Source organism: Myxine glutinosa, chromosome 13 (genome assembly GCF_964187855.1).
Source record: "Myxine glutinosa chromosome 13, kmMyxGlut1.1, whole genome shotgun sequence".
Classification (NCBI taxonomy): Eukaryota; Metazoa; Chordata; class Myxini; order Myxiniformes; family Myxinidae; genus Myxine; species Myxine glutinosa.
The window spans coordinates 53,932,146-53,951,132 of NC_136273.1; the positions used below are offsets into that span (position 1 = coordinate 53,932,146).

Here is an 18,987-nt window from a genome sequence, read left to right on the forward strand (position 1 = left end):
ATCTAGATTTCTGGTCTATCGTCAAGATGGCCGGGTCCGAGTGCGCAGACAAGTGCATGAAGCCTACAACAAAGATTGTATAGTGCCAAGAGTCCAAGCTGGAGGTGGTGGGGTGACCGTTTGGGCTGCTTTTCATGCAGGGGGCAAAACTGACCTGGTTGTTCTGAATGGAAACCTGAACCAGTTCAAGTACAGGGCCATTCTGGAAGAAACATTGCTTCCATTTGCTCGTGCAACCTTTCGAGGAAACATTGTCTTCCAAGATGACAATGCACGGCCTCATCGTGCTCGCATGATCCAACACTTTCTTGCTGACCGTGGTGTAGAGCATATGGAGTGGCCTGCCATGTCCCCGGAAATGAATCCGATGGAGAACTTGTGGGCAGAATTAACGCGTCAAATCGACCACTTGGACCAGCAGCCGACCTCTGTGTGTAAATTGCAGCAGGCTATTGTCACTGCGTGGCAAGCAATTCCTGTCCAAACCTTGGCAAATCTCGTGAACAGCATGCCTCAACGTGTACGTGCTCTCCTGAATGCTCGTGGGGGTTCCACGAAGTACTGAACTGTAATTTTACTCTCCGTAATCCCAGTCGTAATAACTTTTGTTTTTGTTAAAAAAAAATTGGGCTAATGTGCAAAATAAAGAGATACTTCTGGAAAACGTACAGAAGCTTAACACAGTACTGTCCATGAATTGAGTTCGATATCAGTTTACATCACTTTCAAGGATCAATTTATTTGTTTCGAAATGTCAAATGTGGTTTTTGTTTCTTTTAAAGGTCACATTAACAAAATCTAGAATAATTTCAACATAATTCCAATGAACTTTTGGTTCTAAGACATCTTGAAAAGTAAGTTCACCCCCAGAAAAAAAATATTCCATATTAAATGCCAAGTCTGTATATATATATATAAAAATAAATCTATATCTATACATATAAATCTATATATACAAATCTATATCTATAAATCTATATCTATATCTATATATAAATCTATATATAAATCTATATCTATAAATCTATATCTATATCTATATATAAATCTATATATAAATCTATATCTATATATATATAAATCTATATCTATAAAATCTATATCTATATATATATACATATATATATACAGTGGAACCTTGACTTACGAGTTTAATTCGTTCTGTGACCGAGCTCGTAACTCAAATTGCTCGTATCTCAAATCAAATTTCCCCATTGAAATGCATTGAAATGCTATTAATCCGTTCCAGCCCGCCAAAAACCACACCAATTTTTTTTTAAATATACAGTATATATAAAAATATCTCGCGCTTTATATTTCACCTGTATGCAGCATACAAGTTGGCAGGATGGCCTGGACTGGAGGTACGCACACTTGACTCTAAAGTCTAAACTGTCCAGCCTGGGTTTGAATCCCGACCCAGCTATAACCTGTCATGGGTGAATCACAGGCAGGGTGATTCATCAATGTGTGTACCGCTAAACTGGGCGCCCCGTTTGCGTCCCATTAGTTGTTGGATGTTAAGGATCTCACCGTGTTTTCCACAAAGAGAAGGCGAGCTATCACCGGCACTCTGACAAGTTGTGGCCTGGCATGGCATGAACATGAAAACATGAACATGAACATGAAATGTTCGACATGAACATGAAATTTTCCAAAATAACCAAAATGCGAAAACAAAAATGCAGCGCTATACGACAGAGATACTGTACGTGCACGGCAAGATAACCACGTGACCGGAACCCACCTGGCGGCAAAACTCAAAATATCGAACATGCGAAAACAAAAATGCAGCGCTATACGACAGAGATACTGTACGTGCACGGCAAGATAACCACGTGACCGGAACCCACCTGGCGGCAAAACTCAAAATAACCAACATGCGAAAACAAAAATGCAGCGCTATACGACAGAGATACTGTACGTGCACGGCAAGATAACCACGTGACCGGAACCCACCTGGCGGCAAAACTCAAAATAACCAACATGCGAAAACAAAAATGCAGCGCTATACGACAGAGATACTGTACGTGCACGGCAAGATAACCATGTGACCGGGTGGCGAAAGCTCGTAACTCGGATCTCGGCTCGCATCTCAAAGCAATAAACCGCCCGAGCGACGGCTCGTATCTCGAAAAACTCGTAAGTTGGGGCACTCGTAAGTCAAGGTTCCACTGTATATATATATATATATATATATATATATATACATAAATCTAGATCTATATAATCTATAAAATCTATATCTATATATAAATCTATATATAATTCCACTAATCTCTGTGTGTGTGTATGTTTGTATGTTTGTATGTTTGTATGTTTGTTTGTGACCGCTGTTTCTCGACAACCACGGGTCCGATATACTTTAAACTTGCCAGGTATATTGCTGGGGACCCGAGGATGTGCCTTTTCAAGGTTTCATATTAATCGGACAAGTAGTTACCGAGCTATGTCCAAAAAACGATTCAACCAATCAGAGAGCAGCGAGTTATCACGTGTGCCGAACGTGGCGAACAGACTCTGCCTCGGACGGCACATTTGAGAGCGTATTCATTTATTTCACGTTGGCAAACTATGTTGGCGTTAAACTATGTTTTAAAACTAATTAAAACTACTATCTATAATTCCACGGGTCCGATAAAAAACACCGTACTCGCAAGCCGTTCGCTTTGGACCAAACCATTTCATGTAAATAGAGGGGGGGGGGTTGTCACCGTACTCGCAAGCCGTTCGCTTTGGACCAAACCATTTCATGTAAATAGAGGGGGGGGATATAATTTTAGATATATATATAGTACGGGCATGCCCTAGTATATATATATTCCACAAGTTCCACAAGGCAGTGTTCTGGGCCCTGTGCTTTTTCTGGTCTTCATCAATGATCTCTCTGACTCTCTTGAAAATCCTCTGTATCTCTTTGCTGATGACACTACTCTCTGTCGCTCCATTCTTCATCCCTCAGATCGGCAGTCTGCTGCCTCCTCACTCTCTGCAGACCTGGACAAAATCACAGACTGGGCAAACAAGTGGAACATGTCTTTCAATCCTGACAAATCTCACACTCTTACGATGTCTCTCCGAAAAGACCGACTGGACAACCCTCCCATCCACTTTCTGAATAATCCTCTCCAAGAAGTTCTGTCACTCAAGCTTTTGGGTCTCACTATCTGCCATGATCTTTCCTGGGAAAACCACATTTCAAATCTGGCCTCCAAAGCCAGTCGCCGACTGGGCATCCTCCGTCGTGCAAAGTCCTTCCTTGGCACACCTGAGCTCCTCACCACATACAAGGCTTTCATCCGCAGCTCAATGGAATACTGCTCTCCCCTCTGGACTGGTGCTCCTGCCTCACACATAGCTCGTCTTCACGCTGTTGAAACCAAAGCATTCAGAATCATTGGAATCTCCCGCGATGAAGCTAACTCCAAGGGCCTCTCACTCACTCACCGCAGGCAGGTTGGTGGTCTTTCCATCTTCTACCGACTCCTCTCTGGCCTTGCCCCCCCCCCCCCCAGGTCTCTCTGGGCTCTGTCCCGCAAATATTCCTACAGGTCGCACAAGATCTGCCTGCAGCCCTCTTATGGTCAAACTGCCAAAATCAAGACTCTCTGCTCACCTTCACTCCTTCATTCCTCTCTTCTCCCGCCTCTGGAACAAACTCCCTCACTCTCTTCAATCCCACTCCACCCTCCAGGTCTTTAAAACTGCTGTTCACCACCATCTCTTATCTTCCCCCATCCAAAACCTTGATCTTTTCTACCCCCGCTAATTTCACCCCAATTCCACTTTTTTGAAATACCAACTTCTGTCCTGGAAGTCCTTGGTGTCCTTGTGTTTTATACTTCTCCCTCCACCCCCACCCCCCCCTTCCCACGCCTCCTCCCCCCAAGCCCTCTCCCTTCCACACATCTCCCTGCTCTCAAATGTTGTGTTTGTGTGCTTCCCCTTCTCTCCCCATCTTGTTTTCCGCTCCCTCTTTTTGTGTTTTGTTTGTCTGGTTGATTTGTTTGTGAAGTAAATGTTAGCTCTTTCACGAGCCTCGATTCAGTATACCAAAAAAAAATATATATATATATATATATATATATATATATATATATATATCCATATCTATAAATCTATATCTATACATATAAATCTATATATATAAATCTATATCTATATATATAAATCTATATCTATATGTATATCTATATCTATATATAAATCTATATATAAATCGATATCTATATCTATAAAATCTATATCTATATATATAAAATCTATATCTATATAAATCTAGATCTATATCATCTATAAAATCTATATCTATATATAAATCTATATATAAATCTATATATATATATATATATATATATATATATATATATATATATATATATATATATACATATATATATCCATATCTATAAATCTATATCTATACATATAAATCTATATCTATATATATAAATCTATATCTATATATATAAATCTATATCTATATATAAATCGATATCTATATATAAATCTATATATAAATCTATATATAAATCTATATCTATATCTATATATATATAAATCTATATCTATAAAATCGATATCTATATCTATAAAATCTATATCTATATATATATAAATCTAGATCTATATAATCTGTAAAATCTATATCTATATAAATCTATATCTATATCTATATGTATATATATCCATATCTATAAATCTATATCTATACATATAAATCTATATCTATATATATAAATCTATATCTATATATAAAAATCTATATCTATATATAAATCTGTATCTATATCTATATATAAATCTATATATAAATCAATATCTATATCTATATATATATATAAACCTATATCTATATCTATAAAATCGATATCTATATCTACAAAATCTATATCTATATAAATATATAAATCTAGATCTATATAATCTATAAAATCTATATCTATATAAATCTGTATCTATATCTATATATATAAATCTATATCTATATATATAAATCCATATCTATATATATAAATCTATATCTACATATATAAATCTATATATAAATCTATATCTATATCTATATCTATATCTATAAATCTATATCTATATAATCTATAAAATCTATATCTATATATAAATCTATATCTATATATAAATCTATATCTATATAAATCTATATCTATATATAAATCTATATCTATATATAAATCTATATCTATATATAAATCTATATCTAAAACTATATCTATAAATCTATGTCCATATATATATATATATATATATATATATATATATATATATATATATATATATATATATATATATATTGTTACAGACGTGGTGGTGGATGTTATTTACCGAGCGGTTTGGTATGACCACGTCTGCACAAGTTACCCGATTATACCCGAACGTTGACTAATCGCGCTACGCTAGATCAATGAAGGAAAAGACACACGGCTGGGATTAAAATGACTCGACACCAGGGATACGGTTCTCAAGACCTCCGGAGGAGATTATATTCGTTCGGAAGGTTAGATTACAACTACAAGAGGGACAGCAAAGGAAGATAGGCACTTAGACACAATCTTATATTAACCCCAACAGACGACAGATAAACGGGACAAAAGGCTGACTCACACGGGGATTGATGGCTAGGAAAGGCAGGATCGATGGCTCCAGGTGCACCTGGGCTCAGGGACAGAATCGGCTCGGTCCGGTCCAGAGATGCAGCATGCAGGGAGGTCGCAGCGCTCGGAGGTAGTGACTTGCTCTTCTTCAAGCTGGGGGCGCATCTGACGTCACGTCCGGTGAGTCGCTTCGTATATCCGGCGGGGAGTGACACGCCCTCGGCTCGTTAGCTCCGCCCCAGATGGAATCGGCTCGTTGCTTCTCATTGGGTGCGTGCGGGGGGTTACCGGCTCCGCCCCTTGACGAGGGGCTGACAGGGAGCCCCTTCGTGGTAACCCCGTGGAGCGCATGGTCATGGCGGCGAACCGAGCCGGTGTGAGGACGCACACTCCCCCCGCGCGCCGTTGTTGTAGTTGTTGTTGTTGTTTGGGGAAGAAGATGGGAGTAGGTAAGGGAAGGTCCTAAACTCACTACTGGTGCCATATAATCACATTCTGGTGCAACGAAGAGTCAGAATTAATGGAAAGGAGTCCTTAACTGACATAGACTAAGAATAACTAGCAAGATGTCCGAAAGTTGTCTACGTGAGATGCGGTGGACCTGGGCACGACATTTAATGGGGGAAAAAGGGGAAGGTCGGCTCTACTGATTGTTGTTTACAGACAATGGGACTAGGGAATGGGGGATTGGGGATAGTTGGGGAGTATTGGGGAAATAGGGGAATATTTACAAGCGGATATGGAGGCCAAATTCCATATTCGCAACATTGCACCCTTCTCTACCCTCGGGGCGTCCCGACCCGATAAATTTTTACCTACTTTAGTGTGGCACGCAATGTAGTTCCCTCTACTATTAACTCTACCCTGAGTGCGACAGTTTTACAGATATTCACAAATGAGTAAATATGTCCCCCTGCGACGTTGCACCCTTCTCCTCACAGAAACACACCCACAGGATAACCGAATCCGGAAAGAATCCTCAAACTAAACATACAGCCGGTAGAGAGCATTATTTACACAAGACTACGCTGATATTTACACTACGATCCAGGACCTGTTTTTGGAGGAACACATGCAGATGTTATGCATAGAGAGAGAGCACGCATGCCAGCATCGATACACCAACCCACGAGTGCTCTGTGGCCTACGGCCTTTAATAATGTGCAGAGCACCCCTTCCAAGCACCAAAAGCACCACCCCATCACACAGTGAGCACCATCCGGTGCACCAATAAAGTGTTTATGAATCATTGTGTGGTGTCGCAGCCGGCCGATGTTCTGCCGCTGGTCTTGCCTTCGTGTGGTGCACTTGGCCTTCTTACTTCTTTCAAAAATAAAGAAAGGCGCCAACCGCGTCCATTTCTCTATTGTGGCCGTCAGGGGGCCAACTGTTAGTGGTTCACCTTGTATGGCATAGGTGCCACGTTGACCCATAGGTCCATCCATGGGTGGTGCTTGGCCGCATAAGAACTGCGGTCCATGGTGGGTGGCCACAAACATTGCGGTCCATATGGTGTATCGATCCATGCAGCAAACAGCGAAAGTGCAGGCCCACAACTGCGAAGCCAGCACCTCTCTCTCCTCTCTCTCTACCCCAAAGCCAGATCCTCGGAGGTGGGAGACAAAAGAAGCAGACAAGTGAGTAAGGTGGTAAGGGCGCAAAAGTGCACGCAATGCAAGGTAATGCACACTGGGGGCACATGGGAACCAGGTGAGACAGGTACGTTCCTACCGTACGCCCCCCCCCCCCCCCCCCACCAGGTAACCTACATGGCCCCTCCCTTACCCCTTACTGTATCCACAAAACACAACACTACCCATAAACATCTACTTTACAAATCCACAAACGTCCCTACTGTCTTCCCCGTTCCTCCCATAAACCAAATTCGTCTTCTCTCCCTCCTAACCAATCAAATTTGCTATTTTCAACTTTCATCAAAATTTGCCATCTCCAACTCAACATCAAAATTTGCCATTACCAATTCATCATCAGTCCCTCCTAGGGAGGGAGAGATGGAATCACCCCAATGTCTCATCCACGTCGTGATGCGTCTCACAAATCCTCACAGCAATTCTCATTTCCTGCACACAGAACAAAGAAAACACAGGTGTGGAGTCATCATCATCACCACAGGTAAGTGGCTGCGTATGGTGCGACAGGTTCATCAATCCTAACTATTTCCTAAATGACTAACAACTTTACACTACCCGGGGTCTTTCTCCGGCCAAACCATTGGCCCTCTTACACTATGGGTTCTAAAAACCAATTCCCATTGGCCAAACTGTGGTGCTTTTCAATTTGGGGTCTCACTCCCCCGATTCATCTCACGGTGCCCTCGCACAATTTCTGGGCTGTGGCGTGTACCTCTCCCAGTGGGTCTACCCACCTGCACACCTCCACCACTGCAGTTGCCTCCGAGCTTACCTGCTCCTTACCCTAACCTAACTACCTGGGGAAGGCCCTCTGGCGCTCGCCCCACTCGGTGCCCTCTCTGGCACTGGGCTACCCGGGTCCATCCACAACTCTACCGGCTCCCAGAGCCCACCTGCGGCCTCACCTGGCCGACATCCTCACAGTGGTGGAGTGCCCAACCAACTACACACACTAACAGGCTACACGCCCAGCCATTTCCACAACACTAATGCACCCATTCACAATACCATTCTGTCACCCGCACCACAGATGCCAATGTCCAACCACAATTTACCTGTACCCTCTACCTAACACTTACACTACCCGCCCCGGGTACTCGTGAAAAGGGTCCACTCTTCCCCCATCCACACCTTCGCACCATGCACACCACTCCGTACCACTTACTCCAACTCTCTCCACACACCTGTACTTGCACACCTGTGCTCTCACACCTGGTGCCACCTGCACCCTTCTCTCCCCAAGCGCATTCGCGCTGATCTACAACACTCACTACTCACACACTGCTCCACACACCCGTCCAGTTGCACACCTGTGCAATCACACCTGTTCAATGCTCACACACACGGCATCATCTCAGCTAACTACTCCCTTCTGAAACTTGCGCGTCCCAGTCGTCCCTTTAAACTATTGCGCTCCCTCGTCATTATCATCCACACTAAACTACCTGCGTCCCCACTACAGGTATCAGTCACTAACTAACCTTAACGTCACCTAATGTCATCTTCTCTAGATCCCTATCAATATAACCTAACCCACCCGGGCTAGTTTTCACTGCCATACACCCCATAATCTAGTGCTCCTTTGCCCCCACTCTGTGAGGGATGGTGGATTTGCCATCCCACCACATCGGGGGTCTCTCACTACCAATTTTGCACATCAAATTTCAACAAATTAAAAATTTGCCAATCACTGCCCATCATCTGCCAATCACTACTGCCAATCCCTTGCCAATCATCAAATTTTGTTTTTCTCTAATTTTGGGTCCAAAACACTAACCTCATCACCCAGTCTACTCACTAATACCTCTCGGTGCGCCAATTCCTGTCCAAAGCCCGGCTTCGTAAAGCCAAGCCATGAATGCGGGTTGTTCTGTGCCAGCGGCTGGATGCGTCCGGCATTCGGTGCAGGGACGGGGGCTTACCCGTGCCGAGATCCCACGCACCATCTCGGCACGGAGCCATCCAATGTCACGATCTCGACCTGCCGGACTGCCTCAACAAAAAGTGGTCGCCATGACGACCCTTTCTATCGGGCTGCCCGCTCCGCCTAGTGGAGCACGGACGCGGCCGTTCGAAGCGAGGCCCAGCACGCACCGAGGGCCCGCTTCGGCTAAAAGTCGACCTAACCTCTAACCTGGTTACCGTCGATGCTTCACCTGGATTCTTACACCCCGCAGCCCGTTCCTTGCTCACACCTCCAGCCGTTTCTATGCTCCTCGTACCTTTCCTTACACACCCAGGTACTCTCATTCCACTCACAGACTTGGTCACACACCTGACCACCGAACACTTTGGCACACATTTGTTGGTAGCACACCTCACCAACACACCTCTTCGCGCCCCCTCCTCAGTCACCTCCTCTGTGACAATCACAGGTGTGCTCTCATTCGCACACCCAACCACGTGCCTCACCACCAACTCCAGCGTGCATTCCCACTCACGCTCTACCATTCCAGGTGTGCATCCTTCCATCCCAGGTGTACATCCTCGCTCACCTGTCACAACCAACTCACTCTCCTTGTCACTCTCAATACTCTCACCTCCACTCTTGACCACGCACTCACCCTTACTCTTGACAGCACACTCTTTCCCCATGCACCTGTCCGTCACACACCTTTCTCGCGTACACTCTCCCGTTACACCCTCTGTAACACTCACCACAGGTGGACACTCTTCCTTACTTCTGACAGCGCACTCTTTCCTCATGCACCTGTCCGTCACACACCTTTCTCGCGCACACTCTCCCGTTACACCCTCTGTAACACTCACCACACCACGCTTCCATGTGCTCCCTCGCACACGCGCTACGACCGACTCACTCTCGCCAGCACCCTCACTCCTTGGCACGCACTTTTTCCTCACACACCCCAGAGTCGGACTTTCTCGCACACCTCCTCTTTCGCACACCAGACCTGTCGCACACTTCACCAACGGCCTCTCACGAACACCCGGGTCTATCTCGACCCCCAAGCTTCTTAAATCCCCTGGCGCATCATACGCACGACCATATTGGTCACCACTTACACCGGGTCCTCTTCCTCTTCGCTTCTCCTCCATCACCTGCGAATCCCTCATCCGGTTAATGAGCACATCATCACGATCCGAACACAGACTTTGGACCAATTCTTTTACTTCCTCCTTTATCTCTTTCTTATCCTCTCTCCGTCGCTTCTTAATTTCGCTCACCCCTTCTTCCACTTCTTCTAATTTCTGCTTCACCTCCTTCATCTCTTCGTGCGCCCCTTTAAGTTCTTCCTCTAACTCCACTTTATTTTTTTCTATGTGCTCCCGCACCTCCCGCTCTTTAACCTCCATCACCTCGACCACCTTGTCCATTTTCCTCGTCAGGTCCTCATGTACCGTCTGACACTCTTTTTTAATTACCCCTACGTCCTTTTTCATCTCCTTCTGTGTCGATTTTAAACCCTCTATTACCGCTGTGTTCTTCTTTACCTGGTCCCCCAACTCCTTTTGTCCCACTGTCAGTTGTTCTACTCCCAGCGTCAACTCCTCTATACCCCCTTGCAATTTTACAGTCCCCTTTCTCACCTCCTTCTCCATGCGCTCCTTACAGTGCCTCACCTCCTCGCGCACTCCTCCGACCTCCTCACTCACTCCTCTTCTGATCTCCTCTCCCATCACTTGCATCTCCTGCCCAGATGCCACCCTCATCTGCTCCATTTCCTCCCTGTGAGCATCCAGTTTGGTTTCTACCCCCATTCTGACCCCCTCTATCTGCCCCACCATTTGGTTAACTTCCCTTTCCGCTTGGTCCCTCATGTCCCTCAATTTGCCTTCCATACTGTTTTCTAACCCCTCTAACCCATTTTTCACTCCCTCTATCTGATTCTCCTGGGCAGCCATTCTATTTTCTACCCCCTCTAACCCCTTTTGCATCCCTTCCATTTGATTCTCTTGAGCGGCCATTCTGTTTTCTACCCCCATTAACCCCTCCTGTATTTCCCCTAATCTATTGTCTAATTTCCCAAATTTCTCGTCTAATCCCTTAAAATTGTTGTCTAATCCCCTAAAATTATTGTCTAATCCCTCACCAGTACCCCTCGCTTCGTCCCTCATTACCCCCATTTCGTTATTCATTACCCCCATTTTTGCTTCTAGCCTCTCCATAAGGGCCCCCATTTGCAACATAAAAAGGTTCGGATCCACCAGGGGCGCTGCCACGGTCGCGGGCGCGGTGACCAGCGAGGCGCCATTTTGCGCTCCCGCAATGTCGGGCACAACGACGCTATTTTGTGCGTCTGCTACCCTCGCTGCTTCGCTCTCCTCGCGTCCCTCAATTTGGTCCTGGACCGACCCTGCCTCACTCTCCCCTACCGGACCCCAGCTGTCTTGGTCTGCCATAGCGCGACTTTCAAAATTCGGGTTTTTATTTTTGTAAAACAAATTCAAATTTCGCCGTTATAATTTCGCGCGGGAAACGCGCTCCGAATTGATTCTACTACAAATTTGGGCCTAATAAATTTAGTCCCGGGTTCGAATTCCACTCCTCGACACCAATTGTTACAGACGTGGTGGTGGATGTTATTTACCGAGCGGTTTGGTATGACCACGTCTGCACAAGTTACCCGATTATACCCGAACGTTGACTAATCGCGCTACGCTAGATCAATGAAGGAAAAGACACACGGCTGGGATTAAAATGACTCGACACCAGGGATACGGTTCTCAAGACCTCCGGAGGAGATTATATTCGTTCGGAAGGTTAGATTACAACTACAAGAGGGACAGCAAAGGAAGATAGGCACTTAGACACAATCTTATATTAACCCCAACAGACGACAGATAAACGGGACAAAAGGCTGACTCACACGGGGATTGATGGCTAGGAAAGGCAGGATCGATGGCTCCAGGTGCACCTGGGCTCAGGGACAGAATCGGCTCGGTCCGGTCCAGAGATGCAGCATGCAGGGAGGTCGCAGCGCTCGGAGGTAGTGACTTGCTCTTCTTCAAGCTGGGGGCGCATCTGACGTCACGTCCGGTGAGTCGCTTCGTATATCCGGCGGGGAGTGACACGCCCTCGGCTCGTTAGCTCCGCCCCAGATGGAATCGGCTCGTTGCTTCTCATTGGGTGCGTGCGGGGGGTTACCGGCTCCGCCCCTTGACGAGGGGCTGACAGGGAGCCCCTTCGTGGTAACCCCGTGGAGCGCATGGTCATGGCGGCGAACCGAGCCGGTGTGAGGACGCACACTCCCCCCGCGCGCCGTTGTTGTAGTTGTTGTTGTTGTTTGGGGAAGAAGATGGGAGTAGGTAAGGGAAGGTCCTAAACTCACTACTGGTGCCATATAATCACATTCTGGTGCAACGAAGAGTCAGAATTAATGGAAAGGAGTCCTTAACTGACATAGACTAAGAATAACTAGCAAGATGTCCGAAAGTTGTCTACGTGAGATGCGGTGGACCTGGGCACGACATTTAATGGGGGAAAAAGGGGAAGGTCGGCTCTACTGATTGTTGTTTACAGACAATGGGACTAGGGAATGGGGGATTGGGGATAGTTGGGGAGTATTGGGGAAATAGGGGAATATTTACAAGCGGATATGGAGGCCAAATTCCATATTCGCAACAATATATATATATATATATAAATATATATATAAATAAATCTATATCGACATCAATAAATCTTTATATATATATATATATATATGAATCTATATCTACATATATAAATCTATATCTACATATATAAATCTATATCTATATATATATAAATCTATATCTATAAATCTATATCTATATATATAAATCTATATAACTATATAAATCTATATCTACATATATATCTATATCTATATATAAATCTATATCTATGTCTATATATAAAACTATATCTATAAATCTATGTCCATATCTATATATATAAATCTATATATATATATATCTATCTATAATTCCACTAATCTCTGTGTGTGTGTATGTTTGTATGTTTGTATGTTTGTATGTTTGTTTGTGACCGCTGTTTCTCGACAACCACGGGTCCGATATACTTTAAACTTGCCAGGTATATTGCTGGGGACCCGAGGATGTGCCTTTTCAAGGTTTCATATTAATCGGACAAGTAGTTACCGAGCTATGTCCAAAAAACGATTCAACCAATCAGAGAGCAGCGAGTTATCACGTGTGCCGAACGTGGCGAACAGACTCTGCCTCGGACGGCACATTTGAGAGCGTAGTCATTTATTTCACGTTGGCAAACTATGTTGGCGTTAAACTATGTTTTAAGACTAATTAAAACTACTATCTATAATTCCACGGGTCCGATAAAAAACACCGTACTCGCAAGCCGTTCGCTTTGGACCAAACCATTTCATGTAAATAGAGGGGGGGGGTTGTCACCGTACTCGCAAGCCGTTCGCTTTGGACCAAACCATTTCATGTAAATAGAGGGGGGGGATATAATTTTAGATATATATATAGTACGGACGGCACATTTGAGAGCGTATTCATTTATTTCCCGTCGGCAAACTATGTTGGCGCTATGTTGGCGTTAAACTATGTTTTAAAACTAATTAAAACTAATTTGCGATTCATTCGCTTTCCTGCGCATTTGTGCACGCGATGGCGATTTCTTTACCAAACTCCGCAAGCCGTTAGCTTTGGACCAAACCATTTCATGTAAATAGAGGGGGGGGGGATTGTCACCGTACTCGCAAGCCGTTCGCTTTGGACCAAACCATTTCATGTAAATAGAGGGGGGGGATTGTCACCGTACTCGCAAGCCGTTCGCTTTGGACCAAACCATTTCATGTAAATAGAGGGGGGGGATTGTCACCGTACTCGCAAGCCGTTCGCTTTGGACCAAACCATTGCATGTAAATAGAGGGGGGGGATATACTTTTAGATATATATATAGTACGGGCATGCCCTAGTATATATAAATCTATATCTACATCAATAAATCTTTATATATATATATATATATAAATCTACATCTACATATATAAATCTATATCTACATATATAAATCTATATCTATATATATATATAAATCTATATCTATATATAAATCGATATAAATCTATATCTATATATAAAACTATGTCTATATCTATAAATCTATGTCAATATCTATATATATAAATATATATCTATATATATAAATCTATATCTATATCTATAAATCTATATCTATATATATAAATCTATATAACTATATAAATCTATATCTACATATATATCTATATCTATATATAAATCTATATCTACATATAAATCTATATCTATATCTATATATAAAACTATATCTATAAATCTATGTCAATATCTATATATATAAATCTATATACAGTATATATATATATATCTATAAATCTATATATAAATCTATATATATATATATATATAAATCTATATCTACATATATAAATCTATATCTATATATAAATCTATATATAAATCTATATATATATATATATAAATCTATATCTATATATAAATCTATATATAAATCTATATATAAATGTATATCTATATATAAATCTATATATAAATCTATATCTATATATAAATCTATATCTATATATAAATCTATATATAAATCTATATATAAATCGATATATAAATCTATATCTATATATAAATCTATATGTAAATCTATATCTATATATAAATCTATATATAAATCTATATCTATATATAAATCTATATATAAATCTATATCTATATATAAATCTATATATAAATATATATCTATATATAAATCTATATCTATATATAAATCTATATATAAATCTATATCTATATATAAATCTATATATAAATCTATATCTATATATAAAACTATATCTATGTCGATATCTATATATAAATCTATATCTATATATATAAATCTATATCTATATATATAAATCTATATAACTATATAAATCTATATAACTATATAAATCTATATCTACATATATATCTTTATATAAATCTACATATATATCTATATATAAATCTACATATATATCTACATATAAATCTACATATATATCTATATATAAATCTACATATATATCTATATATAAATCTACATATATATCTATATATAAATCTACATATATATCTATTTATAAATCTACATATATATCTATATATAAATCTACATATATATCTGTATATGAATCTACATATATATCTTTATATAAATCTACATATATATCTATATATAAATCTACATATATATCTATATATAAATCTACATATATATATCTATATATAAATCTACATATATATCTATATATAAATCTGCATCTATATCTATATATGAATCTACATATATATCTACATATGAATCTACATATATATCTATATATGAATCTACATATATATCTATATATAAATCTACATATATATCTATATATAAATCTACATATATATCTTTATATGAATCTACATATATATCTATATATGAATCTACATATATATCTATATATGAATCTACATATATATCTATATATAAATCTACATATATATCTATATATAAATCTACATATATATCTATATATGAATCTACATAATATATATCTATATATAAATCTACATATATATCTATATATGAATCTACATATATATCTATATATGAATCTACATATATATGTATGTATGTATGTATGTATATATGTATGTGTATATATATATATAAATCTATATCTACATATAGATATCTATATATATATATATATATATATATATATATATATATATATATATATATATATATATATATATATATATATATATATATATATATATATATATATTGTTGCGGTTTTGAGAACCCTCCACTTTGTAAATATTTGTAATAATCCCTTATAAATAATCCCCTGTAAATATCCCCATTTTCTAATGTTAAACGAGAGCACCCTAGTTAGTCCACAGCAACACTTAGGACACCATAAGGCTGTGTTCCCAATAGTTTGACTCTGCATTGCATTAAATAAATAAGAGTAAGTCCCGTTCCATTGTGCCTCCACCCTCCAAATTCCACCTCGTTGGGCAGAATCCATCCCGCGCCCCATTTGACAACTCGCAGTTTGTTACGCTTGGGATGCTCGCAGTTTGGGATGCTCGCAGTTTGTTACGCTTTGGCTGCCAGCAGCGTTTGCTGCTCTTGGTTTGCTGGTTTGCTGGAACTAGCCCAGCCATGAGGTAAGGCCCAAAAAGGGGGTGGAGCGACAGCGAGGCTGAGATCAGATCGGCAGCAGGAGACTCACCCTATTGTCCAAATAGTGTATATATACATACACTACCGGTCAAAAGTTTTAGAACACCTCAATTTTTCCAGTTTTTATTCAAATTTGTGCAATTTAATGTCCAGTGAAGAACCTGAAATGGTACAAAAGTAAGAATTAAACTGCTTGAGGTTAAAAAAAAAGTGTAGGTTAGCAGAGATGGGAAAATAATGTAAATTGCACAATTATATTGTAAAAAAAAAATAGGCCTTCTTCAGGGAACAAGTAATGGGTTAACAACTTACAGCTGTTCTGCAGCAATGTAAGTAAATTAAGCCTTGAAAGTTGATGCAAACAATTCCTACAGGTGTCCCAACCTCTGCTGATTACTCCATTACAAACCCCCTGTCTGTATAAAAGCAGTATTGTAACAGACTGTTATTACATCCTCTGAAGCATTATTTGGACAATATTGCACTGCAGGAAGTAGTATATTGGAAAATGGAGGAAACTCTGACAGGAAGAGGTCTGGCAGACCCAAAGCCACAACAGAATCAGAAGACAAGTTTGAGAGTCAACAGCTTGTGTGATAGGCGGCTCACAGAACAACAGCTTCAAGCACAACTTAACACTGGTCGAAGTAAGCAAGTTTCAACTGTGAAGAGAGGACTTCGAGCTGCAGGTTTGACAGGTCGAGTGGCAGTAGGAAAGCCATTGCTAAGATGGCAAAATAAGAAAAAGGCTTGCCTGGGCCATGAAGCACCGCCAGTGGACTATTGAAGACTGGAAGAAGGTATTGTGGACCGATGAATCAAAATTTGAAATCTTTGGTTCATCACGCAGGGTTTTTGTACGCCGTCGAGTCGGCGAAAGGATGGTTCCTCAGTGTGTGACACCAAGTGTCAAACATGGAGGAGGAAGCGTGATGTTCTGGGGCTCTTTTGCTGGATCCAGAGTCGGCGACTTGCACAGAGTGACTGGCACCCTGAACCAAAAGGGCTACCACAGCATTTTGCAGTGCCATGCAATACCCTCTGGTATACGCCTAGTTGGTCAGGGGTTCATCCTACAACAAGATAATGACCCTAAACACACATCCAGGCGATGTCAAAACTACCTTCGAGGAAAAGAACAAGACGGTAGGCTTCAAATCATGGAATGGCCAGCACAGTCTCCAGACTTAAACCCCATCGAGCTGGTTTGGGATGAAATGGACAGAAGGGTGAAAGCAAAGCAACCTACAAGTGCAACACATTTGTGGGAACTTCTGCAACAGTGTTGGGAAGAACTTCCCGAACAATATTTGATTTCCATTGTAGAAAGAATGCCACGAGTGTGTTCGGCGGTTATATCTGCAAAAGGTGGCTACTTTCCTGAGTCAAAATTTTAAATTAAATTTTGTTAAACAAAATGATTTTATGATTTCTTTTTTTCTCCAATTGTTTATTTGTTCTGTGCTTAATTTCAGAGTACATTGAGACATTAAACTGCATAAATTTCAATAAAAACTGGAAAAATTGAGGTGTTCTAAAACTTTTTACCGGTAGTGTATATATGTACCGATGCTCCACATCCAACTTGACAGACCTTGAGCCCTTCAAGTAAGAATGGGAGAAACTCATCAAATCCAGATGTGCAAAGGTGATACAAACATACCCAAAAAGACTGCTTGCAAAGATCGCTTCCAAAGGTGCTTCTATGAAGTATTGACTTGGAGGGGTGAATACATATGTAAATTACATATTTCTGTATTTAATTTTCAATAAATTTGTAAAAATTTCAAAAAACATTTTCATTTTGTGATTCTGGGGTATTTTGTGTGGATCAGCGACATTTTTTATTTAATCAATTTTAAAATCAGGCTGTAACACAACAAAATGTGAAAAAGTCAAGGGGTGTAAATACTTTCTGAAGGCACTGAACAAAATCATCTACTCCTCATCATAATCATCACAAAGAAAACACAATTTACTTTTCCAAACTCTGACCTCACCTCGTCAACCAAAAGCAAGGTGGCTTCATGGTGGTTACCACGCTGAGTAAACATCTCATCCAAAAGAGATGCAGCGTGTTCTGGTGTCGCCTTACGACCTGTGAGCACCTGTTATCATAGCAACCATCAAGTTAAAGTAAAGGTTATTCATATAACCAAACCCGACAACAGTGAATTTCCTTGGTTGGGAATTTCTTGGTTGGGGTGCCGAGTTAAAGCACTTACCTTTGAACTGTCTAATCAGAGTTACATTCTCAGCTCGACTATAAACTGTCAATATTGGTACTTTTGTTACGGATTCGTAACTTCCGTTATTGGGGTTTTCACCCACTTGACATGTTTCTGATATTAGGTATTGTAACGAATTTGAGAAGTGTAACGGATTTGAGAAGTGTAACAATTTTGAGAAAGTGTAACGAATGTGAAAAGTATGGTTTTGTTGTGTGTAACTGACCCTCGTAATGTAAAGAATGGTCGCAGCTCGTCCTCTTAGTTAATTCCATAAACCTACACACAGGACACGATATATCCTTTTAAATAGTTAGTCCCTTATT

The 18,987-nt window shown here is 40.7% G+C and overlaps 1 protein-coding gene across 1 annotated transcript in view; it reads right to left on the reverse strand.

Moving 5' to 3' along the window:
- ORC1 (origin recognition complex subunit 1) overlaps positions 1 to 18,987 on the reverse strand; it is a 62,461-nt gene that overhangs the window by 17,349 nt on the left and 26,125 nt on the right. Inside the window, exon 13 of the mRNA XM_078767513.1 lies at positions 18,434 to 18,541. Within this exon, the coding sequence (XP_078623639.1) occupies positions 18,434 to 18,541 (108 nt within the window). The remainder of the gene's footprint in view (positions 1 to 18,433; positions 18,542 to 18,987) is intronic.